The sequence below is a fragment of the Bombus fervidus genome, chromosome 8 (genome assembly GCF_041682495.2).
Source record: "Bombus fervidus isolate BK054 chromosome 8, iyBomFerv1, whole genome shotgun sequence".
Classification (NCBI taxonomy): Eukaryota; Metazoa; Arthropoda; class Insecta; order Hymenoptera; family Apidae; genus Bombus; species Bombus fervidus.
Genome location: NC_091524.1, coordinates 12,269,786 through 12,296,106, shown reverse-complemented (window position 1 = coordinate 12,296,106; position 26,321 = coordinate 12,269,786). Strand labels below are relative to the sequence as shown.

The following is a 26,321-nucleotide window of genomic DNA, read 5'->3' as shown; positions in this document are numbered from 1 at the left end:
TACTGGAATCATTCTGTATAATAACTAATAGAACATATTATTGCTGTGCCTTTAATATCCAATTTAAACGTACGATCCAGTGATTCCATGAAAATTCTTGTAAATGTTTCTTTCAATTATCAATCTCCTATTAATTCGTACGCTTTCGTACAATTCACACGTTGTTGCTACAAACCTACCAAAATATTCCGATATGCGCTGATGAACGATAGCGTGTACATACATCGAGAAAGGAAACGTAGTATCGACGATGCTCGTGCATCTCGGTCAGGATTTCGCAGCACGTACCGTGTTAGCCGCGTACATCCAGCGAAATGCAGTGGCGAGCATACTGAAACCCGTCTTACGAGCCAAGGCTAGCGAGTACATTCCGTGCTGGTGCACGCCGCTCGTCGAACGATTTCTTCTAAGCTTCTAATTTTCGAGATTCGATCGTTTTACGACGCGGCTTCGCGGAATCGAGCTCTCCTTTCTTTCTTTCTCTCCCCTCGTGTTTCCTGGCAACGGTATTTTCCGCGTTTCCAGACTCGCTGGAATGCTGGAGCTACGAGCTGACTCGACTTGCTCTTGTAACTGCCAGTGGACGTTTGTTCGGCGGTGTCGTCGATTTATAAATCGAAACTTATTTTAGGTTTGTCAATGTAAACGAATTAAGTTTGGCAAGAAATCCGTTAGAGTTTCTCAGAGTTTCACGAGAGAACGTAGCTTATTTTGTACTTGTAGAAAGCATCGGTGGCTCGTTTCTATGGTACGATATAGTTTGTTATAATTTATAAGTTAATAGATATTAATAAGTGAACAATCAGATTACATAATACGATGGGACGTTGACAAGTAAACAGAAGAAGTCTTGTCAAATATGGATGAGGTTACATACGTAAAACATCCAAGGCATATGATGTTATAGAAGGTTAAGGTTTCCCGTTTGGGGTGAAGGCTGAACGAGGAGGGTGGCATAATGCGTCTACCCTTAACATATTGAAATATTTGTCTTTTGTATTCGGTTATATGTGACAGAAGGCGCTCGTTCTAGGAGAATTTTCTTTGTATTTTATGGATTAAAGAAATTGTGGGCATCTTCGTAAAACATAAAATCTTATAATAAGAATTTGTTTGTCCTTTAATACATTTAGAGACGCAAAAGTTCACAGATTACAATATATAAAATAATAATTTTTAACGACAGAAATAAATTTCATATATAGTTTTCATTTCTGTACTTCTGTTCATAACAGTGCATAAAAATCCACGAGTTATCCAATCATCGACAAGAAATCGACAAAATCGTATCACAAGCAGAACAATTAACGGACGAGGATCCTTCTCTCTGAAGATTTCGTCTGTAGCGAATAGAGCGAGAGTGTCGTTTCTCGTTCGATGTCTAAGCAATAGTACGCCAGCCATTTAATTTAGTTAGAGATCGATAGGGTGTGGAACAGCACGTGCTGACGGCAAACAAGGTTTTCTCGACAACCCTCCTTCGCATTTACGCGGCACTACGTATCCACGAACCCCCTTATACAGTGTGATCAACAACGCGCGCAACTATTATTAGAGAATCCAGGGAACCCTATCGTTTTATCAGTATAATGCCGAAGATCATAATCTAAATTGGTGACTGAGACTACAGCCGATGCGTCGCAGCCCCAGTCGTCTCTTTGCTTGCCCGATTAAAAATTTATCAGCGCCGTCGCGTCGGGGTGACTGAAAGACTGGTCAGGACGTCGAAGCATAATTGCCGTCGGGTTGGCCGATAATAATTAAAGGCACGACTTTCGCCTGCTGCACCACAGATCGTTCTACTGTGTTCGTCTTTACGATCTTGCTTTGATACGGTAGCCACACTATTATTTGAATATTTATGCAAATTTATAGTTTTATGAATAAGTAGAATTTCAATAGAAAATTGCTTTATCTATTAAATGTTACAGCGCGTACTATATTTTCGATATTCTATTTTATCTATTTTATTTTGCTATATATATTCTATGTATCTTGTTCTTTTTTTTTTTTTTTTTTTTTTGAATTTCCTGTAAATATACAGAGTAGAGAAGGTACATGCATCCTTCTAGAGAGGAAATGTCTGTATAATTTCTGGATTCACGTGTAAATAGCGTTGATAGTGAAAGGATTACCAATCAAAATGTAGTTAGAAAGCTACTTTAATTTCTTTTGCATTTACAATAAGAAAAAGATGGTATTGGATTTAAAAGATTGCTGGAAACTCGTCAATAAATTAAATATTCTATTAAACATATCAAACGATTATTATAATTGATTAGGCAGTATTTTCTCCCATGAAAAAAGAAATAAAATACGATTTTTCAAGCTTTTTTAATAATTTATAATAAGTGGACTGGTAATAAAATACTCGATTGTTGTTAATTCAACATACGTATTTCTTCCATTTGTCGGATCTTTCTTCATTTACGTGTCAGATCTGACAAATGTTTCTCGCATTACGTAATCACATTCCTTCGTAAATGCTTTAAGCAAAATAATGAAACATCGAGACAACGCTATGTTTAACGTTTACGACGTTCTTCGCTTACACTAACGACGATCATACCGATAATTTCCAGTGCACCGTGTCTACTAGTTATTTTATAAAAATAAAAATCCAGTGACTCGAAACGATCGTTCGAAACGCAACAGTATTTTTACTTGACGCATAATTTATTATGCAATATTGCAGTTTTTCCGTTCTTCCTTTTTATGCCACGTCTACACATATATCGCGTCCCTTCGTCACGAGATTATATCTGTCGAGAAAAATATTTAATGTCAAGTCTCCCGACTGCGGAAAAACCAATCTACGTTGGGTATTTCTTTCTAGCGCAAAAATTTTGCTACGATAAAAACACGTGTACACAACTGTTATTAAAAATGCATGTATAGTCGTTTTATTATGAGAAACAGTCAGCATACGTGTTTTCGTTTAACAAAACCTGTTATCAAACGAACACTGTGCGTTTCCTTCCGGAGCACATTTTCACAATTAGCAGAAATTTTCTTAATTACCGTGATATTAAGCGTAACACGACTATTACACGTGAAATAAGGTTAACAGTGACGGAAGTGCTCGTGCGCGAAACAAAATCTTCTTATTAATTATTGTCCGTGTTAAATTTATTCGTTGTTCAACGCCGAACAGAGAAAAAAGAGCTTGCGCTTGTGCAAATTAAACACTCTGTCGCCTTTCTCTTTCGTGCACAACGCAACACGTGCTTCAACGTTTTTTTTTTAATTATATTTTTTTCTTTTTTTAAAGTCGCCACGAAACGTTGATATAAAGTAAAACACACGGCGGCTCTCGAGACCAATAGGAAATCGATAAGTTATTCTATAAACGTTATCAAAGGAATGGTCGATAGATTGGTGCCATTAAAATACAGTCAAAAGCAACGTGGATTCTGATGTTGAAACACTCAAGGGTGTATCTTCCATGACCAACTTTCCTCCCCGAGAGAAATTTAATTATAAAAACTGACAGGAACCCTCGACAGGGTGCCAGCACCCTTTATCGAAATAGGAAATCGAGGATGCCACGTGGAAATAATGAAAATAGAATTGGCCCCACCTACATTCAATTTCTTCCTGCAATTTGAGAACGTCGTCCACGGGAGTTCTTTTCTTCTGTATTTATTCGTGTAATTAAAAATCGCTCTTCATTTCGTCAGGAGGGTGTGGTGTATCTTTTTCGAGAAAATGAAACGAGGATGCTTCGAAACTCATATTAAACTTGGTTGAGTTATACTGTATTCGTGCTTTTAATTAATATGATATAATGAAAACAAATAGATACGCACGTGTATAAAATTTCGGTAGATTTCGTAGCAGCAGTGAGAATATTTTTAAAAAATCCGAAAAACCTATTTGTATTAATTTAAATGTGATACAGACCGTGATATACAGACTGTGAGGGTTTATACAAGTTCACATTTTTCCAAACACGCTAAAGAAATTTAATTGAGCTTAAATGAAAAATTGTTTCGTTTTCTGCCATAACAAGCATTTCACTCTGTATGTTTTGTATTTTTCTGCGTATTATGTACATTCTGTCGTACATTTAAATTACACAGACGCGCAAACATCCGTAATCCACAGCAAAATTGTGTAATACATCTTTTTGTACAGATATTATTGTGATCGAAACATGATTATTTAATCGTTGGTTTTAACGAATGAGATGCTCAAATATTTGCCTGATTCATTGAAAATCTTTCGATAAAAACAATCGTCGACGAGGCAATAACCCGAGATGGACAAAAAGATTTCAAAACGGTGACGATCGATTGCTCGTGTCAACTTGTAATAGGTTGCACAATCAGCCCTGTTCTCTTCTTCGAGAATTACGTGAATCTTTTATATAAAAGCTTCCTTTGAAAACAGTTGCATCAAAGTGTCAGCAGAACAGAGTGAAAACTGATTACGTAACACAGCGAAGAAACTCAAATTGAACCGACACGATGTCTCGATGCATTAAATGCGCACGGAAAAATCTTCCTGGTATCATCGAGATGGCGCATCTAACTCGAAAATAATCAAAATTAAATTAACTCTTAATGTACACTTTTGTAGTATATGTATTATTCGTGAAATTTCGTAGTTGCACGAATGTTGTGTTATTAAATTAGTATTAAAATACTGCCATCTCGAGTGACAGACATACGTTTATAAATATATGTTGCTCATAAACATACATTATTCATCTTTGTTTTCATTATATGCAGAAATGGAACAATGTTTGTTAAATAAATATTCCTATAACAAGATATATTATAACTGATATCTTCGTACAAAAAATTGCAAATGGTATTGGCACACAGTCTTATTTTCCCATGAAGCATTTTTTTTTTTTTATCAAGTTCTATATTTTATCAAGTTTTATAAAATTTATTAAATAATAGGAAATGTAATATAAGTGGATTTAACTTTTTGGATCTATTTCTTAACCGCTGTACCACCCTTAACTTAAATTATTCTTCCTGTCGTAAAAGTTGACAAATAAATTTTACTTCGAGAATTGGAAAAAGGGAAAAGCTTGGACGAATCTTGCATTCGCGACCATCGAACAGTCTGGAGCTTCAATCACGAACGACAGAAAGCTTGATCATTCTCGATTTCGGGACACATTGACATTGGAACTGGATTTTCAGCGGATCTCAAAGCTCCCTCGTAATGGGATCGACTCGCTTGTTTATCGGAGCAGGGATTGAAACGTGACGCGTATTATTGACAATGCCGTGTCACGTGCACGCACCCGTGACAGCCGTGGAACAACAATGCCAGCCGAAAACCTCGACAATCGATAATACTGCAAAAGCTCGTGGAGGTCAATTGTGTTCGATGCGAGAAGATTGATCGAGACCGATCGAGGCTCGATGACGACTCCACACGAAGCTTCGACGTGCCTGAATATTCATGAAATGCTTCGACATTCCATTGCGTTCTCCCTGCACGTTGTTTTGTACAGTTTGTTCTGATGAATGGATGCGCGTGCATTGCACCACGTTGCGTTCGTATAAGTTCATCCCGTGAATACGAGCCGTGGGCGTACTTATATTGTTTTGGCTTAATTATTTCCGACTCACTTGTTCCCTTCGTTCAACCTTTTCTTACATATATTTTCGTTAAGATGTAGTCAGTTTCTGAGAATTTTTTTTTCTTTTTTGTCTGATCATCGTTGATTGCGTAATGTCGTATTAATAATTATGATATCGACTACGCGTAATTCGAAAGAAATGAAAAACAGAGGACGATGTAGCAATTCTTGTTAGGTCTGGTTCATTTTTGATGACCTTTCTGCGCGATTATTATTGATTGTGAGATTATTAATGTTGTGTCAAGGCCTGTGTAATTAATTATTGGCAATTTGATGAAACTAATGATGAGAGAAATTATTGAGAATGACGGAGAACGAAGATAAAGGAAAATGTACAAATATTTTTTTAAGTTTCTTTCGTGAACACTGATTGCATACTGAATGATTACAGGCAAGGAAGATGGTAAATTTCTATACATACACACATTCTGCACAACATAACGATTCTGTATCGTGGTCGAAATCTTTTGGCAATAACTGTACACGAAAAGCAAAGATTTTTATATGAAAAATCTAAGAAATACGAAATTTCTACTTAAAATTGATAAATGAAGAAGAAACTAGCAAATTTCTGTATAAGTTAACATCGAGAACAATGTTAAAATGGACAGAAAGGGAAACAATAGGAAAGAAGAATGAAATACGTGGCCAAAAGAAGTCAGTTTATGAAACTCGGAATGATTTATAAAACTAACATGTTTCGAGGCGACTTTCACTTTGATCCGGATGAAATACGAGCTTTAATTATTGCACAAGAATTCCTTTGCAAATATTTCCATCCGATCACCGGGGAGGAAAATGATCTAGGGGCTTTTTGCTTTCCTACCATTACGCACCAGTTCACGAACGAGAAGTTTTTGCTCGTTTCCCTATCACCTAACACGTTTCTTTCTGAATTAAAGCCTACGCTTGACACGGTTATTACTTTTCGCTTTAATAATCTGCCACTCTCCGCCGTGATTATTATACATATTTGGCACTCTCGAATTTCACTGCGAGCGTAAATTAAAGGCCTGCGCACCCTTATTAAAATAAATAATTATTTTAGAATTCGTAGAGAATGCGCTCGAGTTTGATTACGAGATAGCAATATCGAAAAGCAAAAATAAAAGCTACTTCGTATGAAATTTCTAATTACTTCGATCAGTTCGAACGAGTAAATTAAAACCTAGTGATTAAAATTTTTTATAAAGCGATATGATTTAATACTAAAAATACGTGGGTGTTCAAATATTGGATAAACTAGGTCATCGAAATATCGTTACCCATAAAATTAATACGGTAAGTCAATCTACTGTATCGAAAATATTTCTGACATTTTCTGAATTATGGATGCACATCGGTGATTTTATCCTAACGTTATTTGAACCATGATGCTAAAGAATATTTAACGTGCTCGCTACTGATCCCCTGTCTGATTTCCTGCACGTTAACTACTACCGTATATTAGTAACAAATCTGCACAAAATATCTTGTATTAGAAAAATTATTACGAAATTTTTCACAGTTTCAGCGATAGTTACATAATCTAAGAATACGCGTCGGATCCACGTCGTACGAAATGAACACGTTAAGAGGATAAAAATAATAGCTTATTTAAGAATAATAATCTATCTGGCGATCTAAAATCTATACGACGCTGAATTAGTTTCCTTCCAGGAAGTCAGCTAAAGGTATGATAATTTATGAGGGAACGGATGTGAATGATCTTCTAAGGATCTATATTACGATCTGTAGTTTTGCATAACCATAGAACACAATTAGCGCTTTAGAATTTACTAATTCCAATTGTTCTACGAACTGTTTCTCTGTATTAACATAACAGGCCGAATAGACGTTCGACTCGTTTCTTGTTCAGAAATGTAAAAAAAATGTAAATGAAAGGCAAGTAAAAATTAAGTGAATTTTATCTTAATTTATCATTTAAGAAGACAGATATATCAATTCCTTTTATATAACGCAATTACCATCGAATTCTCATGCGAAACGTATAAACGAAAGAAATACGCGCAGCGCGATCTAGTCGAATAGGGATATCGAATTTGAAGACCGTAACAGAATTAAGAAAATAAACTAAAACATTATACACGTAATGACGGATGATAACGAATTTAAACATTAGGAGTGTGAAGAAGAATTTAAAATTGGAAATTATAGGTGACTAAGCAGTTCACACAAAAGCTTGCCCAATTATTTACAACGACGTGGCTATTCACAAAAAGTTGAAACACGAGCGAAACACCGGACAGAGTAAAACCACGAGAATTCAACACAGCAGCGACACGATGGTGGCCCATCAACGTCTCGCATTGTGGCGAGATAAAGAATATGGTTAAAGTTAAATTAAAGGCTTCTCACCGGTCATCCTGGGTGACAGTAATGTCAGGCGGGGGCGCGGAAGGCGAGGCACCGTCTGGAGCATCCAGTTTGCCGGCTTTTTCCCTCGCTGTTCCCTTGTCTTTAAAACGGTCCAACGAAACGCTGGAGAATCACGCGATCGTGCTAATCAGTTAAATAATTCTTCACACCAACGACATCGTCACGTTCATCCACTTGTTCTAACCCTCTACCCTTCTTATTTTTCGTCTCAATTACCAACAAACTCGAATAACCACCAGACTCTCACGATTCGTACGAGTGATCCACGATTTTTATATTCTACGTAGATCCGGCTATTTGATATTGAAGATTCGAAATTTAATCCTCACAAACAAAATCCAACGGCAAGTCACTGGAATCCATACGCATAATTCTTCTCACCGAATCTTTCTCACTATCGTTGCTTACAATATTTTCTCCACTGGTACTCGTTTTCAAGATCCTCGATCTTTCACGATACTTTCAACCATTCCAACACCACTTTCACCGTCTCCAATTTTCCGATACTTCCCGATAATCCTCTGCGTACTCTGGATTTTCGTTGAAAGCGTATCAACTTCGCGAAATTCCGTGCCACTTTACAGCGTCTGATCCCCAGACAACTTTATCCTGGAAAGACGATCCTCCGGCAGTTTACGTCAATCCAATCTGCCGTACAAATCGAATGTTCGATCCTCTTCAAGGTCCCTTTGGAATGTTAACTACGAAGACGCGTTTCCTTTTGGCAAACGAACGATCCCTTCGTGTGACGCACCCTCGTCGATCAGCTACGGGCCGTTAGCTCGATTATTAGATTTATTATGGAATACCTTCGGTTCCCTCTGAGCAAAGTTCGACTCGCTTCTTAGGTGAAAGCGAACAGGTAATTATTCAAAGGCGATATAGGCAAGTTTGCCGTGTATATAGTGAATCGTGAGCTCTTGTAAACACGGACGAAGAGGAGGCAGAAGCCTTCTACGAGACTCGTTCTCGTGTCGTGGATCGAAAAGCAATCATCGATGCCACACTCCAGGTTCCTAAGTAGGCAGAGCGGTCAGCGACAGACTTGGATGCGCTGTGGCGAGAGGCTTGGGTGCCACGGACAGGCTCGGGTGCTCCCGTCTTGGCTCCGGTTTTCCTTTGCACACGGGTCACTGGTCCCCCAGGATTTCGGTATGCGTAGCTCGCGCTCCACTCCAAACGAGTTCCACGGTCAGCTCGCTTCAAGGAGTGATCTACGCGCCACTTTTTGGCGAGCGGTGAAATCCTCCTTAAGATCGATGTACGCGATTATCCGATTCTCGGCCGTTCCTGTCCGATCGAATTGTTCAATGGCGATCCACTGTGCATTGGTAATTTCGATCTTTTTACCCAACACTTTCTATAGTTGGGTAGGAGAAGGAATGATTTTGCACTATAGGATGGACGTAGAGTTTGTTGCGAAGATCGATGGATTGACTTTCTACCGTCGAACGATCTTCTCTCGAAGTAAGAACGGGCCCGCGAATGACTTTTCCACCGTAAATTCTTTACGAGAATCGTTCAATAATTTGGATAGTTGTCCTCGGTTTAGATTGCGCGATATCTTTCGATAGAAACGTGAAGAGAGAATCTATCGATATCCGTCTCTTTTCTTATTTTCCACGATGTTGATGATTCATGGACTGGAGGGTGAATCCTGCACGTAAAACCTTCTCGCCGGTCGAATGTCTCTGGATCAAACGGAATTATGAACGACGCACCACTATATCTTGTCGGGAACAATCATTTCTCAATAATCCAAAGATTCGAGGAATTCGAAGAATCTATCGATCACACACAATTTGACAGAGTTCGAAGAATCTACCGATAGTCCACAGATTCTTTACGCTATCTTCCTTCTTTCTATACGACGTCAACGATTTTCCACGATATCCAAAGATTCAGGGAATCCAAGGAAATTTTCTCAAATCTGTCTTCGTAGACTAAACGATCAACTCGACTCGGAAGAATACAGAGGAGAAGACTTGTCTGGTTCACGGACAACAGTGCGTGATCTTTACGCAGACACGACGGCCTTTCGAGATCGACGACGATTCGCCCAGCGGGAGGGCAATTGCGTCAGTGCGACGAGGTGCGAGGAAGCCAGTGCATCCGACGTGCGTGTACGGAGGTCCAAGGGTACGCGCTCGCCGTTGTTGTTTTACTCACGCCTCTCGAATGCTGTGAAAAGAGGATCCGCCAGAAGAGCGAGAGAGAAGGCGGCGCGCACGTGCAGTGTCGGAAAGGCCACGCTCTTTTCTTTCTTATCCCGAAAATCGATCGTTAAGACACGCTGCATCGGATGACAGACACCGGTGAACACGCGTGCACTACTGACCATCGGACAGACGCTGTATAAACACACTCTTCTCGTGCTTGTACGCGACAATTTTGACGCGTACTTCGATTCCGTTTATTTTTTCGATTTACCTTCTTACTTTTTATCTCTTCTTATTCTTCTTCTTCTTTCGGTTCCGTATTTTTCTAATTCTTACAAAGTTTCGTATACGACAATTTATAACGACATACGCTACACGTGCAATACATGGTACCTCTCGGTTCTGGATTTATTTTAGCCAAATCCTTTTATCATTTACTCTTCCCTATTTTTCCTTTTAAATATCGATTTCTAACGAACACGCGCTACACGTCCACGAGCGATAACGCAATTCCTCTCGATTCTCGATTAATTTTATCAAAATCCTTAACGTCGTTTATTTTTCTTCCTCTTATAGCGCTTTATACGTTGATTTTAATTTCCCATGTGCGGTAATTCAACATTTACGAAGAATCTATCGATCGATTCGCGACTTTCCATTTACTTTATCAGAATCGTTCTATTATTCTTTCTTTTTCATTTTCCCTCTCTTTTTTATATCGTTTCGTATACGGTTCCGTTTATGATTTTTAACCAACACACGCTACATGTCCATGTGTGGTAACGTAGCTCTTCTGAAAACGCGGATGGGAATCGCCGGGATTGGAATGCGATTCGCGGGTGCAGTCGGTATTAATCGCAACACTCGCCAGCCACCACGATATACTCGAGAAGACTGGAACTGGAGTCTCTCTCGGTAGGTGAGGCCCCCCTTCTTTCTCTCTTGTACGCTTTCAGTGTTGTACCCAGTGTCTCGTGGCCACCGGTGTGTCCCTCGTGAGCGTGCCACGCGAGCCAGCCTATAGAGGGGGTTCCCCGGCGTGAAAATCGATGGGGGTTCGTTTTCAGTTTTATTTGTCCCGTCCATGGTTCTTGTTATGGTAAAACGTGCAGGGATGGAGGATCCTTTAAAAAATCTAGTTATCGAGAGGTAACTGTGACTTCGATCGCATCGCGTGGAAGAGGGGTTGACTGGCGGATGATTTATGCGACGAGATTCAAACGAGAGGGAAATTTGAAACCGCGTAAAGAGATGGTTTCGGTATTTATCGAATATCAAGAACTGAGAATGAAATATTTAGCGACGAGATAATCGGAAGAACATTTCCTTCAGATTTCTCTTTGACAGAGATTCTTGTTGGGAATTAATTTATACGGTGAACTAGATGTTTCGACTGGAGAATGTTTAAGAGTAGATATTTTCTTTGTGAATCGGGAGGAAGTTCGCACGTTTCTATGTTAAGATTTGTTGCTTCGGGCGATTGTAATAACGGAAAGTGTTGTAAAATTACTCGAAACAATTTTCGCTGCCGCAATTGTATCGTTAAATGTAACCTAAAAATCGATAACTACACAGATACAAATTTCCGTTTGATTAAATGAATTATTCTTTTCAAAATAATTTCCTTCTTAATACGAAATTCTCTTATATATTCAAAGATTAATAACATTTTCCATTATGAATCAAACTTCTCGTAATCCCTTTGGTACGAAATAATGAAAATCTATCTACCAAGGGAGTCAAAAGTTTCGATGCTTGCTACAGCCCTGCGATCGAAGTGTCTCTCTCTCTCTCTATTTTACTTCGTCTCTCTCCACTGCACTCTACGTTACTCTCTATATTCCTCCTTGTCGCTCCAGAGAATCACTCTCTGTTCGCTAACTTCTATATCTATCCTTCTCGCCTGCACGCATCTTCCCATATCGCTGTCCTTCTTCGATACACTTAGACAGCGCTCAACTCGGCTCGGTTCGTAAATTCTCGGCACGATTACGAGATGGCAGAGCCGAGTAGAGAAGGGAAGATTGCGTGGAGCGAGAAAACACGCTTATCGGGTGAGTCGGATAAAGACGGTAGCGCCATGAAAGAAACGGAGCGAGTGAGTAAGAGTACGAGAAAGAATGTGGAGTGAGTAAATGTACGCTAGGTGACGTTGGCGCGAGTGAGACGGATGACACGAGAGAAAGTGAGTGAGTGAATGGGCGCGAGAGGAGCGTACGAAAAATAAGGAAGAAGGAAGATGCATGTATATTCGATGAGCAAGGAAGAAGAACGGAGATAGGAGAAAGAATCGGAGCAAAGAGTTAGAAGGGAAGGTAGCGTAGTGGTAAAAGTACTTTAACGTGGAGAGAAAGGGATAAATAGGAAGAGGAAAGGGGGCAGGGTAAAGTGAGACGGATGACATATGGAGGGGAAGACAGAATAGGAGTACATTAAAGAGTAACAAAAGAGGAACACGAGGCAGAAGGAAATAAAGAGAGGTAGCCTTAGAGAGGCGGCGAGAGTACAGAGAGACGGAATACTTAAAACGTAGCCACACCCGTGGTTAGTGGGCAAATTTTTCTGTTTACGTCCATGGGAGAGCAGAAACCGTGAAGCGCGAACTCGCAATCACACGTGGGTTTCGCGTCGACGTTTTGTAAAAGTGTCTCGACGAGTACACGGAATACGAAATCTAGCGCGAAAATGTTCAAGGTAGAACGAGTACGAAAGAGAATGTTTCCACTCGGGTATCGATGCCAGGCGAGAATCGGACAAGTTTGGTGTAAAAGGAAATGGTAAAAAATTGAGCACACTCTGATGATTCTTATACAACACAAAACAAGAGAAATGGAGGATGACGAAATTCACGATGCAATAGATCTTGGGTATAGAGTCTTGGTTGGACTTAAATATATAACGTTCTTTGTTTCATAATAATGTATTTCTCTTTATTATAATGTATCTGACTATATGAAAACTGGTATAAAAATAAAAATTTATTTTTAAACGATACGATATTCTTTAAAATTTTTATACAAGTAATTCTTTTGTTCCTTTAATTACTCGAAGAAAGTAAGCAAACCTAGATGCTCGAAGCGCATCCAAGGCAAACAAATAGAAGAGGCACGCGTTAAACTAACGCAGTGAAAATTTGCTTTTTCTTCTCACAGTGATTGAATTTCATTAAAAGTAGATTATCTAATACATTCGCCGCAATAATATGTCCCGACGTACTTACACCATGAAGGAACGAGGTTACACGATTAATGAGAATTTCCGTGGTTCGAGGGACACAAAGAGAGAAAACTGCGACCGTAACCCTGGTACAGAACGATTTATGAGCTTGCCTCGCGTGTGTGTGATATACACTGTGATCGCGAAGTTGCAAAATCTGTCTCGTATTGCAACCCATATTTGCGTCCTACAAATATCTCGTATCAATCCTCTGTACCACCGTATGACTACAAGCTTATACATTCATTCGTCTATGCTTTTTAAATATCATTTTATATCTTCGTTATCGTGAGATCTACCATTGCTATGTTGTCACGCGATGCATTTATAATAATTATCAGTTGTTAGTTCTTCCATTAAAAGTGAAAAATTGTAATTAATTGCAGATAATTTCTTTGTGAAACAAGCAAAGGAAAACTGGGTTGCAAAGGATTGAGGTTACTACTAGTTGTTCTGCAAATTTTTTCATACATGGCTATGTATAATACTGGATGAGATAATTACGTTATACGGTGGATTTTATTACGGATAACATTACATAGATGTACGCACGCGTGAGATACTTAGAGTTGAAAATATTTACGAAATACGGATTAATATTGGAAATAACAGATTGCAACGTATTCGGTTACTCCATGCAATCTACATATTAGGTTATGCTTCCAATCTTGCTTTTGTAAAATTGGATAAAAACGAACAACTAATAATTATCAATAAATAATCAATGATATCTTTCTTCGTATCCTACAAGTTTTGTCATCTTTTTACACAGTTTCATAAAAGAAAGAAATTAATACGCATAAATTTAATCGGCGACGATATAACGTCACAAAATTGTGTTATTAATTATACACTCGTTGTAATAGAATCGATAATTCAATGATAACCCAAACTCTAAATATCTAAAATTACCAGCACCAGCATACCTCTTACACTATGAATGTTTTCGAACGATCATTAATGTAAACGAAATGAAAAATTCCATAAAAATCGTATATATCTTTCGTACACCCGTTACACGTACAAAGTCTCCGTAGATATACGTGCCACGATCGATTTCTATCTCGGCAGCTTCTTCGCGTAAAACGAATTCGGTATGGCAATGATATTGAAAACAAGAGAAAACAGAAATAGGAAAGAAACAAACGTGACTGGAGAGGGATATCACGTGAAATACACGCGTAGTGTCTTAGTCCAGTTGTTATACCTTATCATCGTACCATAAAACTATATCGTATTATTATAACGTCAGATTTATAACATTGTTAAATAACGATATTCCTTTTATAAATATAAAATTTAATCGATATTTATATTTAGCAGAGGGAAAAACGATAGAAGGTTGTACGAGATATTTCTAATAATTTTCTTAATAAATCTTGTTGATTTACCAATTGTAAAACAAACTGAATAGGTCCAACAAGAATAAAGAAATTGGCTGGAAAAATACCAAAGTATACGATCAATCGTGTATTACAATGGAAAACCCACCTAATTGCTATAAGCCAGACGATCGGTTGATGACTGGATCTACGAGGTGATTTTCAGGGGCGATTTATTATGGACGCGCGATGAAGTCCACGGATGAAATTACAAATGCTGAATTATGATTACAATAACAGAGATTTATGGTCGTCGTCGTCGGTGCGTTCCAAAACACAGTCGCGTGAATTTATCGTGTACCGAGAGTTACGAGTGTTGCATTTGCAATGTAAATCTTATGTGAAATTAAGGCAAACCAACGGAGCCGGAAGCCGTTTAAATAAATCAAGCATAGTCGTTTGTTCGATACGAAATTCGCTACTTTTCTATTTCGTTTTGCGTGTGATTATAAGTGATAAAATTGACGAGCAAATATCGAAGAATAATAAATAAAAGGGAAAATATTATCGTACGAGGTTCGAGATTGTGTACGAGAGAATGGGAAACAAGTTAAAAATGATGACGATGTGAAGATTTTCTTACCTTGAACGAGGCAGGAACATCGAGCCATCGATGAACACAGAACCGGACAGTAGTATGTACCAGCTTGTGGCCAATTCGCCGGTACTGAAAATGATTCGAATTATATTTTATTTTGCTCATTTGCTACTATTAGAATTTATTTTAATTAAATTTAGATTTAAGTCGTACATAAGCATATTATCGTTATAATTTGAATTAGATTTAAGGTAGATAAATTATTTAAATTTATTTTATATTCTGTAGTTTACACGATAAATACCGTTAACGATCTTTTATTGTATAGAATATAAGATATACAGTAAAATTAAATAATCCACCATAAACTCACTCTAAATCGCTAAGATTATTTGTCATTATATCTACCGTATATATGTAGCCATTTAAATGGAATTTATTGTAAATTGCGAAGAAATAAAAGTTGAAAAAAAACTGTATATGAATATATTTCAAAGTTGAAAATACACGTAAAATTTGAGTGTATTAAATAATCGAGAAGCGAAAAAGTTTCCTTTTGCAATAACGAGGCAATAATAATCATCAATTAGTCGTGAAATTCTCGTTTCTGTAAATGGCTGCACGCACCGGAAATTCGCGACTCAGAAAGTAACAAGTAGCTAACTTCACAAATGTAAAAACTAGACTTGTATTCGTAATCATAAAATACATCGATATTCGTGGCAAATTCATCGCATTGATAAGTGTATGGATGAAGTGTATATATCAATGAAATTTTTATGGCATAAAATAATAATTAATTTATCTAAACTACAAATTTATTCATAAAACCTGTTTTCGATAACCTTTTTTTACAGAAATAAGTTAGATTTAAGCAAAACAAGAGACATATTACCATTTATAAATTGCGGAAATATCGAATGTACGCTACCGCCATCTTGACAGTCAATTAAACAAATTTTCTTATGAAACATAAACCGTACAATTTCCCAAGATTATACGTATATTTATAGGAACAGCAGATTACTGAACGAATAATTAAAAAATTATACTATGACTAACCGAATTAAGAATTAAATATATAATTTGCATGTACTTTTGTCGTTATATCGAAACGAAATACGACGGGGTACTCAATACGATGGATTCGTAAGATATCTGCGATTCAAAGTATCGTTAATACCAGTGTTTTATATTTTTTAACTTTATCTTAATACGAATTCAAGATCTAATTGAGACGCTCGTTCTACTTACTTGAAAATCTTGTTGCATTATATTTTTTTCCCTCCAAGGTAAAATATGTTTCCCTTTCACTAACGAACACGTCCAGCTCGTTCGTTAAAACCGCGGGAAATGAATAAACGTCGCAATATCTAGTGACATCTCTGATCTGTTTCTACGGTACTCTAGTTTACTACCAGAGGTAAGAAAGAAACGCGTCGATAAAACAGTATCGAACATGTACGTATAAAAAAAGCTGCCGATAAAGAAATTTTCTACTACATTTTTATCACGACATGTGTGTACGCGTTTCAGGTAACGTAGAGAACTTTTTTACGACAAAAGTACGAAATAATTCCGCGAGATCGGTACGAGCGCCAATTCAAAAAATTGTTATTACTATCACACGTAGGTATGTACTGAATTCGAAAATAGTCTCGATGTGAAACGTAACGACATACAGAATGAAATAGAACTTACTAATAGAGTACGTGATTCGCATGGTGTCGTTCGTATCGTACAATTTTGCAAAGCCCACGGAGAATGGAATCTCTGCACGGCCGTAACGCTTCCAGACCCAGCAGACCATAGTATATGATCTGCAGATCCTAAAATAGAAAAAATAGCAATATATAAAATACAAGAAACAAATAGAATTGTGTTATATACGAAAATATAAATAACAATTTTATTTAACAGAAGATAATTACGATAAATTCTTATTAAACAAGTTGATCCGATATAAAAAATGTCAACATGTAAAACTCTTATACAACTGTAAAAATTTGAGCAAAAATACGAGTTGTCCAATCTTTTTCCTCGACTGTTTTATTACGTGTAGCGAATTTTATGAAATAAAACATAAATACTACGTATCGAGAAAAGAAAATATAAGCGATATACTTCGATCATAAAATACACTATACATAATAAAACAATTCTAAAAAGGTTTATAAATCAATATTTCCAAACTTTTTACAATCTCAACCTTTTAAATGCTTACCACCGTGAAACCTTTGAACGGACTGAAATATCATATTTATTCCAACAATGTTTGCAGTACAAACTCGAAGCATTTCACATTCAGTAACTGTGAAAGAGCTTCTTACAAGCTGAATTGCCGTGTTTATAAAGTTCTCGCGCAAGCGTACTTGTCAGAAGTGTAACATTCGAATTTACAGCTCGTGATCAACCTATCGGTGGTAGGAGCGAGGCAATTTACAAACTCGAACGAGGCGCGCGCCAACGCAATTGCCTCTAATGCGACCCTAATGTGCCCTGTTATCGTATACTATCATCTCTATGCTATCGTTATCCAAATTGATCATCCGAACAGTGCTTATTAACCGCGTTGACACGACGAAGCAAATTCAATAAAGTGATCTTTTTTTCTCAACGTTCTTCTCTTCCTTCCTCTCCTTTTTTTTTTTTTTTTTTTTTTTTTTATACTAAATATGAATTAAACATATTTATTTGTTTCAATCTTTGTATGCTTTTGTAGATAATTATTTACTCTGGCAACGTCCAGATCAAAATTATTTTATTTTATGTCATGGAAATTATTTAATGTGCAGCGTAGATATTTTCATTCAAAGTAGGTTTGCTTACATTAGGAAAGAATTGGAAAAATGTAGATTGTCTACAATTTTTTACGCTCGAACTTAAAAAAAAAAAAAAAAAAAAACAGTGCAAGACGGAATATCATTGCTCTGATAGAAAATATAAATTTTGCAAAACGCTTGGAGAAACTTGTACCGTGCATTCGACCATTTTAAAGGTAAACTAATTCACTCTGTAGCTTCGTGTACAAGGTGCCATATGCAACCGGAATTAATTTTATGCAACGAAGCGTTTGAAAGACCAGTAGCATGATTTTTTTTTATGGAAACCTGTACTTTTAGCGTTTTTCCCTATGCTTACATTAGTGAAATTCTACGTAGGATATATTTGGATTAATTAAACAACTATATATTTCTGCAGACACTGGAACGTATTAAGACATTTGCGCACCTTTATCATATAAAACATTTTGAAATTTCCCAAACATTATCACGAGACACGACTGCCGTCGTTGTATTAATCAAACTCGAAAACAATTCCAAAATATACATAGAAATTGCAAGAAATTTATTGCAAACATAATTTAGTAAAAACGTAGTATACAGAACGAATAATCATCTTAAATTGTACAACAAGCGTTAGTATAGTTTCGCTAGATATTCAGGTTTGTTAATATGATTCTTAATATTTTATAATTTCTATATGTATTGTCATACTTGTACCAAACTTTATGCATGTGATCACGATAATCAAGTCTCATAACAGTGCTAGTGAAATTTCAAACTATTTCGCGTAACACGCATAATATAATCATAAGAGATATCCACAAGCGTTCGAAGACTTTCGCGAGCCTGAGCCAATTTTCATTTTATAACGTGTTTCGCTTCGTATCTTTCCATTTTCCCTTACATTTCCTCCAAATCTAACCGTTTCGAATATGGCAATGCAGGCGTGTCGCAGTTTGTCTCGATTGCACGTGGTACAGTGTGCGACGACAAGTTCTATGAAAAGTCCAGATTTCAGGCGATTTTCTATTCGCGTGATACGTTTCCCACGAGTTGCATTCAACGGGGCGTAATTAAAGTCAGTCGAAAAGTTAATATAGTTGAATGTACTTCCGGTGAGGGCGTAATAGCCGAGCGTATTGTGGGACCCGTGTATTGTTCTCGGAAACAGGCGACAGAAACGAAAAATAAATTACAACTGGCTTATATTTCGTGTCCTTGAAATTATCAGAATAGTAACATTCGCGAAATGTAATGATCGAGTACAAAAAGAATCCTCTTGTTCGATAATTGAACATAGAAGGAGACGAAGCGTGGATCGACGATGCAAGGGATCGAAAAGGAGCAAGGATTCAATTTCCACGCTTGATTTGCTGATGAGACGAGCAGAGGAGACTGGTCGATCGACTTTCCATAAGCAACAGCCGAGAAACTTTCATCGATGTGTCTTTCAAATTCGAACAACGCGGGTGAATTAGCGAATTAACTTCTTTTATACATATCTAACCAAAAGGAAAATATTTATTCTTTATATTATTATTATTATATTATTAATATTTATTCTTACAAGTGTCTTCGCGTTTTTCAGACAATTTTTATGATACTCCTTTAAATGTATATGCTAGTATAGGACGAATTTATTACTCGAATCAACGGTATTAATAAATCGATTAACGACGAGTCGTAGATCATAGATTTCTCTGTTACAATTTTACAATTTTACAGTGAACAAGACAATTGCATGATACGTAATTCGTAGAACTTGAAACATATTCTAATTGTAATTGTAATTTGTTTGACGGCGTATAACGTACAATGTACTGCAAAATAATATATAACGTACAATGTACTGCAAAATAATATTCAGATAGAAATTCCAATTGCTTCTGTAAAGAGAAAAAGAAAAGGAAAGATGCTACGAATTTTTCAAACAACCCTATAATTTTGTACGTTTTACCCGTGTATAATTTTACTAACAATATTCCGTAGTTGATTTGTGGAAGAGGGCGGTGGTCGTTACGATAATTAGAGCCGCAACGCGCGACGTGTATTATAACGTGCATCGACTTTCGCGATAATCGATGTTACGTGATTAAGGCCGCGTGGCGTCTTATCAGGGCCGAGAAGGTTGCATCCTCTTCTACGAACGTAATTTAACGAACGAGCAATTTAGACAACTTCTCAGATCGTTAGTTTCAGATCATCCCCTTGGTGAACTGGGAATATTCCAAGGTTCTCCTTCTAAACTTTAGACAATCTTCCGTGTATTTCGATCATAATACGATCACTCTGTTGTTTACGACATATCATGAATGAAAGTTCCGCAAGAATTCTGACATACTGATATTTAATAAATTTAGGAAGAATCTTTCGATATTAATTGACATTGCTATAGGGTTTGATAACAATTTGTTTGACACGAGTATGTAACAGAGTTCGGTAAGAATTTTCTTTCTGATATTAGCGTTGAGTTTAGTAAGAATTCCGTGATATTAGCGTTAAAGTTAACTCCTAACTCGACTTCGAGAGCAGAATTTTGAATTTTTATTCGATTATTACAGCGTAGCGAAGAATCTTACAATTTCCAGCATTTCAGTTAAAGATATAAAGAATCAGTGATATAACATTAAAATAAATAGCCCGTGTAATATATTTTTCCATGTATATATTATACATAAATAATTGTAATTAAAATTGCACGATGACGATAAAACAGATAGAATCATATTCATATAAAAGAGAATTTAAAAGGAGTTTGGTAATTTCAATTTTTAATAAATAAAACTGTCATGTACCGAATGAGATACGGATCTCTACGGAAATCTATAACTCACTCTTAATATCTCATTTTGACATATTAATATAAGGATTAATAAAAATTCCATGGTATTAATATACAGTTTAATTAAAGTATGTAATATAAACTATGATTTAACGCAGAGTTTAATACTGCGATGCTGATAATACGGCAGTGCTTATCCTGTTCATCCTGTTTAATGTATACACTTTAAATGGAGAGCTTAATTAATTACTGTGAACAAAGCTCTCACGTTTTTGTAATTCTTTTACGATTTTACTCTTGGGCAATAAACCGTCTATTTCTCTCGTATAACTTTGTTGTACGATGTTACAATCAATACAAACACTCGTGGGATTTTACGCTGAATGTTGTTACGTCACTTCTGTTGCTCAACTTGGATAGGATACACAGCCGAAGCGTTTAACTATGGCAGCGTAATTGGATGGAGTTCGTGCTAATTGTATCGCAAACGAGTATGCAACTTAATGCGTTTTCATAAAACGATCTTTTAGAAGCTTTCTGATTCGTCTAACGTTAAGTAGATAAGAATTTCGTAGTAAATAGTATTATTTTGAGATATAGAACTCGATAATTATAGATTTAGAATTCAATGAGTGAAATTTGAAATTTTTATTCCATACAACTTCAACCCTAATATTTTCGAGTTTAATAACACAGGCTGGCTCAGAAGATACTCGTTTTGTTTTCTACGTACATATGTTGTGATAACGTCACGTCAGATCCCTAATCGAACTGATCCATCTGTTCCAACGCATGTTTAATCCCAACTTGCAAACTTCGTGGCGCCGTTTCGTCTGGATTGTTTGCAACGCGAGCCACAATCATCGTTAATAGTTCAATGGAATATAGGCAAACTCGTGGATCGTTTACAGTTTAGACGAAACGAAATGGAAGCGAATGTTTGCTTGATTTTTAGCTTTGAAACGTGTTCAATGCACTAATCGTGTCGATCCATTTGCAGTAGAAGAATTTCGCTAGTATTTTTTAACAAATAAATTACCTTTTGAACATTGGTTTGAACATATATTAAACACGCGCTGATCAACGAACAAGAATTATTGATATACTATGCGATAATTTACGATATGAGTGTGACCATTTACGATGTGAAAACCTTTCAATAAAATGTCTGTATAAGATTCTTATTGTTAGTATACTTTTGTGAACACCCTTTTGGCTTACTCAATTAGCATACTTTACTTGAACTCGAGTGACTCGAGTAATAAGAAGAAGCATAGAAACCTGAAAAGATATTTCAAGTGAAATAAACAACAGGTTCACGCTGTAAACGAATTACCTTGAACTCGGATAACTTGACCAATCCAAACGAAGCTAGAATTCGTTCATACACGAAGATAATAAATTTCAGTACAAAAAAATCTCGTTACAAAATCACTTAAACGTCGATATCTACCACAACATCAGCAACGCGTGAAAAAAGTCAAACGTCGAAAAATTTACTAAAAATCCAATCACGAGAAAGGTTCCATGCCAAGCAACAAATTACTCGAGCATTTTCTGCTGCTCTTCGAAGACCTTCCCATCGAACCAATCCTTATTGCAAGAATAGCAATATTGATTCTGTTTCGCGTGTATTGTAAAAGCAAGATCGCAGAACGCTGGGCTATCGAACGTAATGCCAGTCGATTTATGTAATCCCCGAAATTACCGTTCTAAAAATATCATAAAATCGGCTTTCCTAATGTATCGTAACGGCTGCGCTGACCATGGTGGCAGTCGAGATAAGGGACCCCATAGAGGGCTTGTACGTTATCGTTTTTGCTGCAACTTAAGGCAAGATAAATGCGTATTTCAGGAAAATCCTAAACCAAACTGCCCGGTTTGGGGCGATTGGACGAGTTAAAATGGAAGACAATGGGAGAAAATATGCTGCACAGACACTTTTTCTTACCAGACTATCGTACTGTTTCTTGGTAGACAGATAATCGGACGGAAACAGGTGACCACGAATAAAGAAGCTGCTCTTAAACGCTCTTATCGCGTTTAACTTCCCCTCGAGTCGAGGATTTACATCATTTGAATTTAAAACAAAGTTGCTCTCCTTTCGTTTCAACTTCCTTTTCGCTTAGTGTATCGTGTAAAGTCTGCAGGGAGAGATAGTTTAGGTGAATTATAACCGGCTACGTTTAGGAATAAATCAATGAGAATTAGATGATAAAATAAGGATGGAAAATTCGCTGATCTCAATTTTAACATTGGGACAGAGATACTCGATATTTTTTTAACGTAAACGTCAGCCCACTAAATTTACAATTTCATTCAAATTTTTATACTTGTGGTAGACAAAATTGCAGACGTTTGTACAAATTTTTATGATAATAATTAAAGAATGTACCTATTTACTTTCGTTATATCATGTCGATTCTAAATATCTACGTAAAATACAATTACACGTAGTCGCGACTGTGTTAATAATCAAATATATTACTTGCAACGAATGGAAAAATTCAAAGAAACTCAAGCATCTATTCTTAACCACTGAAATCGTATTACAAAAGAAAAATTCTCATTTTCTTTATCTTTGTTTAGTCGTTGCTTGATTAATTCCACGAGCTTTCCAGATAACAAATCAGGTTCTATTTCAAATATACAAAAAAAATTTTACACGAAACTAGGAATGCAGTTTACTCTTTTAATCAATCAAAAAAAGCGCGAACCGCCAATTGTTTCGAGTTGAGCGTGATATCGATCGCGCCACGAGGAACATCGCAAATTTTTCGAATTTCCAAAGTTCGCTCTGTCGAAAATCACGAACGTGACAGATTTTAACACTTCGTTGATATCGTTATATCGAATCACTGGATTCTAGATTAACTATAAATCAAATGGACTGAATTAGGTGTAACTTCTGAGTGTTTTATTTTAATTTGGACCCTGTGCTGTGTGCGTTAACTACTAGCACGCGTGAGATGTTCTATCACATGCATCATGCACAGGTGTTATGTTCTATCTGCGTATATCATCACACAATGGAATACCTCATAAGAGGGAGAAGACATCAGACGAATGTTATAAAAGTTGTTTAACACAGACGAGACATAGTATAGGTCTTTTCGCATTCTTCCCAAGCATACAGTTTCAAACATATATGTAAGAAACTTTGTATTCGAACTTCCAAAGTTAAAATTACCAATAACTAAAGTGTATACATAACTTGCATCAAAGAAATCAATCACGATAGTGTCGTTAAAGAAGAAAAAGGAACTTTTATCCATATATCTTCTCTTACATTACTCAAATCTCTAAAAACATTGTATCGTTGCAAACCTACAAAGTTTCTATGAAAAATTTCGTCTTAGTTATTTTGCCCACTTTCATAGTTTTCGTGTTAACAGCTACTTGAAATTGTGAATACAAATATCGGTAACCTGGAAAACACGGTCATTTTACACTGTTGTTTTCTCGAAATCATTTTCATTTCTCTCTCGTTTGAATTTTGTACATCTTACTAAAACATGATTAAATACCTACAGAAAATACCTGTAAGTAAACTATTCTTGACAAACGTACGCCTTTTCAAGATTCTTCTTTTGTTTTTCTTTCCAAATTTGTGCATGTTACAATGAAACACGGACAAAAATAATTGTACACGTAAAAAATGCTCAAGTTCTTTAAGTACAAACGGTCTGAAGAAACGCGTGTAATGGTAGAAAAGTCCCTTAAACGCAGGAAAATAATAACACCGTGACGAGCGTCAGGTGGAAATTTCTCGGTCTGACAAAGGGTAAATACCTTTGTAAACCACGAAAACTTGCGAATCAAGGTTTTGTACGGCGCCTGTCGGTCTCCGAAGCGGTTTCGACCACGTTTCGCCTCTCGATCCGTTGGCTCGCTCTTTTTTTGCTCGCCTTTCCTACGAAAAGTGGAGCGAACACTGGACGACCTTCACGTACGGATCGTATGAGCCCACGTTGCGAGACGTCTCGTAAGATTTTAAAAGGGGTTCCTCGTGTAGCCGCGTAAATATCAATTATTTCAACCCTCCGGGAGCATCGTAACGGCGAAACAAAATTTCTATCTATTATGGAACGGAGCAGTTCCCTGTATGAAGATGGATTAGGACTGCTCCATCTGATCAACGAGGGTTGTTTTTTTGTGTGTGTGTTTTTTATTCGTTCGAAACTGTAGACACGTACTACGGGTCCTGACGCGATCGGCCTCCTATCGATTCCATTGCTTCGTTCGATATTAATCGGAAAATGAGTCGAGTTGAAAGTGGTTTTTGCTACTGAAAAAGTTGCTTCGTGATATCGCGAACGTGATGTGTGCATTCGAACCTGTTTTCGAAAGGAAAGCCAAGGGACGAGTTTGACTTGAATTTCTCGATCGATCGGAAAATTATTTAACGATGAAGTTTGAAATGTCATGGATATTAAATGATAATATCGTAAATAGTTGTACAATGTTATACAACGTGTAAATTTTGTAATATGTTCTTTTATTAATATTTTCATTAAACGATGTCAGATGTGATAAACGAAAGTGAATTTATCATTTCTATGTCATAGAATTTTTGCATAATTTGATGTTATGTAAACGATTATTACAAAATTCTTTCTCATGATTCTTAAATTGCATTCTACACCTATGTCGATATTACGTGTATTACGCGAAAATGTGTGTCGGCTCAGCGCGCGAGATAACCTTCGAATAACATAATATTTGGATAACAATTTGTATAAATAACAAATAATATATTTTTGACAACGTGGTAAAAAATTGTGTCGCCCATCGTATGACATCATGCGACATTGCAATTGCAGGATATTTATGGTTCTTTCGTAAGAGTACATATTATGTTTTGCTGTTAACGCTACGAGATCACTAGACCCTAATTCAGAATTATGCGTTTAATCTCAGGGGTTTACCTCTGAATTTATTCGAGCGCATTTCGTCCAAAAGGTACACAGTGAACGTATTATGGTAGGTAAATCGTCACACGATAGATATAGATATAAAAACACTGAGGGAGTGGTTTTATTAAGAAATATGTACTTCCATTTCATAGATTAGAATTTTTGTAGAAGCAGGTAGTATACTATGCAAATGCAAGTATACTATGTACGGCTAAAGATGTAGATCCGTAGCACTATCGCGGAACAAATCGACAATCTGAATCAAGGAACATTTAATTAAGCTCAATTTAAAAGGAGGGAAGGTCTGTCAAATTGCTCTAACGATCATTTAAATGCAGCACGGAAAACCGTTGAATTATTTTCTATATTTGTAGTAGTTTATTTAAATGCACATTAACTAATGGCAAGTAATTACAATAAAGTAGTAATTACAACGAACTCCTCTAATTACAGTATGCATCGTATTATTTGCGTGATACGAGTTTTTCGACAAATTACTGGAAAGGTTGAAACTCCATGTGATATTATCGGAAAACTGGATAAAGAAAATTCCATATA

The 26,321-nt window shown here is 36.7% G+C and overlaps 1 protein-coding gene across 4 annotated transcripts in view; it reads right to left on the bottom strand.

The window, feature by feature from the left end:
• LOC139989722 (rap guanine nucleotide exchange factor 2) overlaps window positions 1-26,321 on the bottom strand; it is a 251,725-nt gene that overhangs the window by 168,982 nt on the left and 56,422 nt on the right. For 3 of the 4 annotated variants that reach the window (XM_072008240.1, XM_072008241.1, XM_072008243.1), the window contains exons 3-4: window positions 16,981-17,108; window positions 15,325-15,408 (exon numbers count right to left, since the gene is read on the bottom strand). In XM_072008240.1, the coding sequence (XP_071864341.1) occupies window positions 15,325-15,408; window positions 16,981-17,108 (212 nt within the window). Of the gene's footprint in view, window positions 1-7,963; window positions 11,058-15,324; window positions 15,409-16,980; window positions 17,109-26,321 lie in introns of those variants that run through there. The other variant, XM_072008248.1, reaches the window with a different exon arrangement.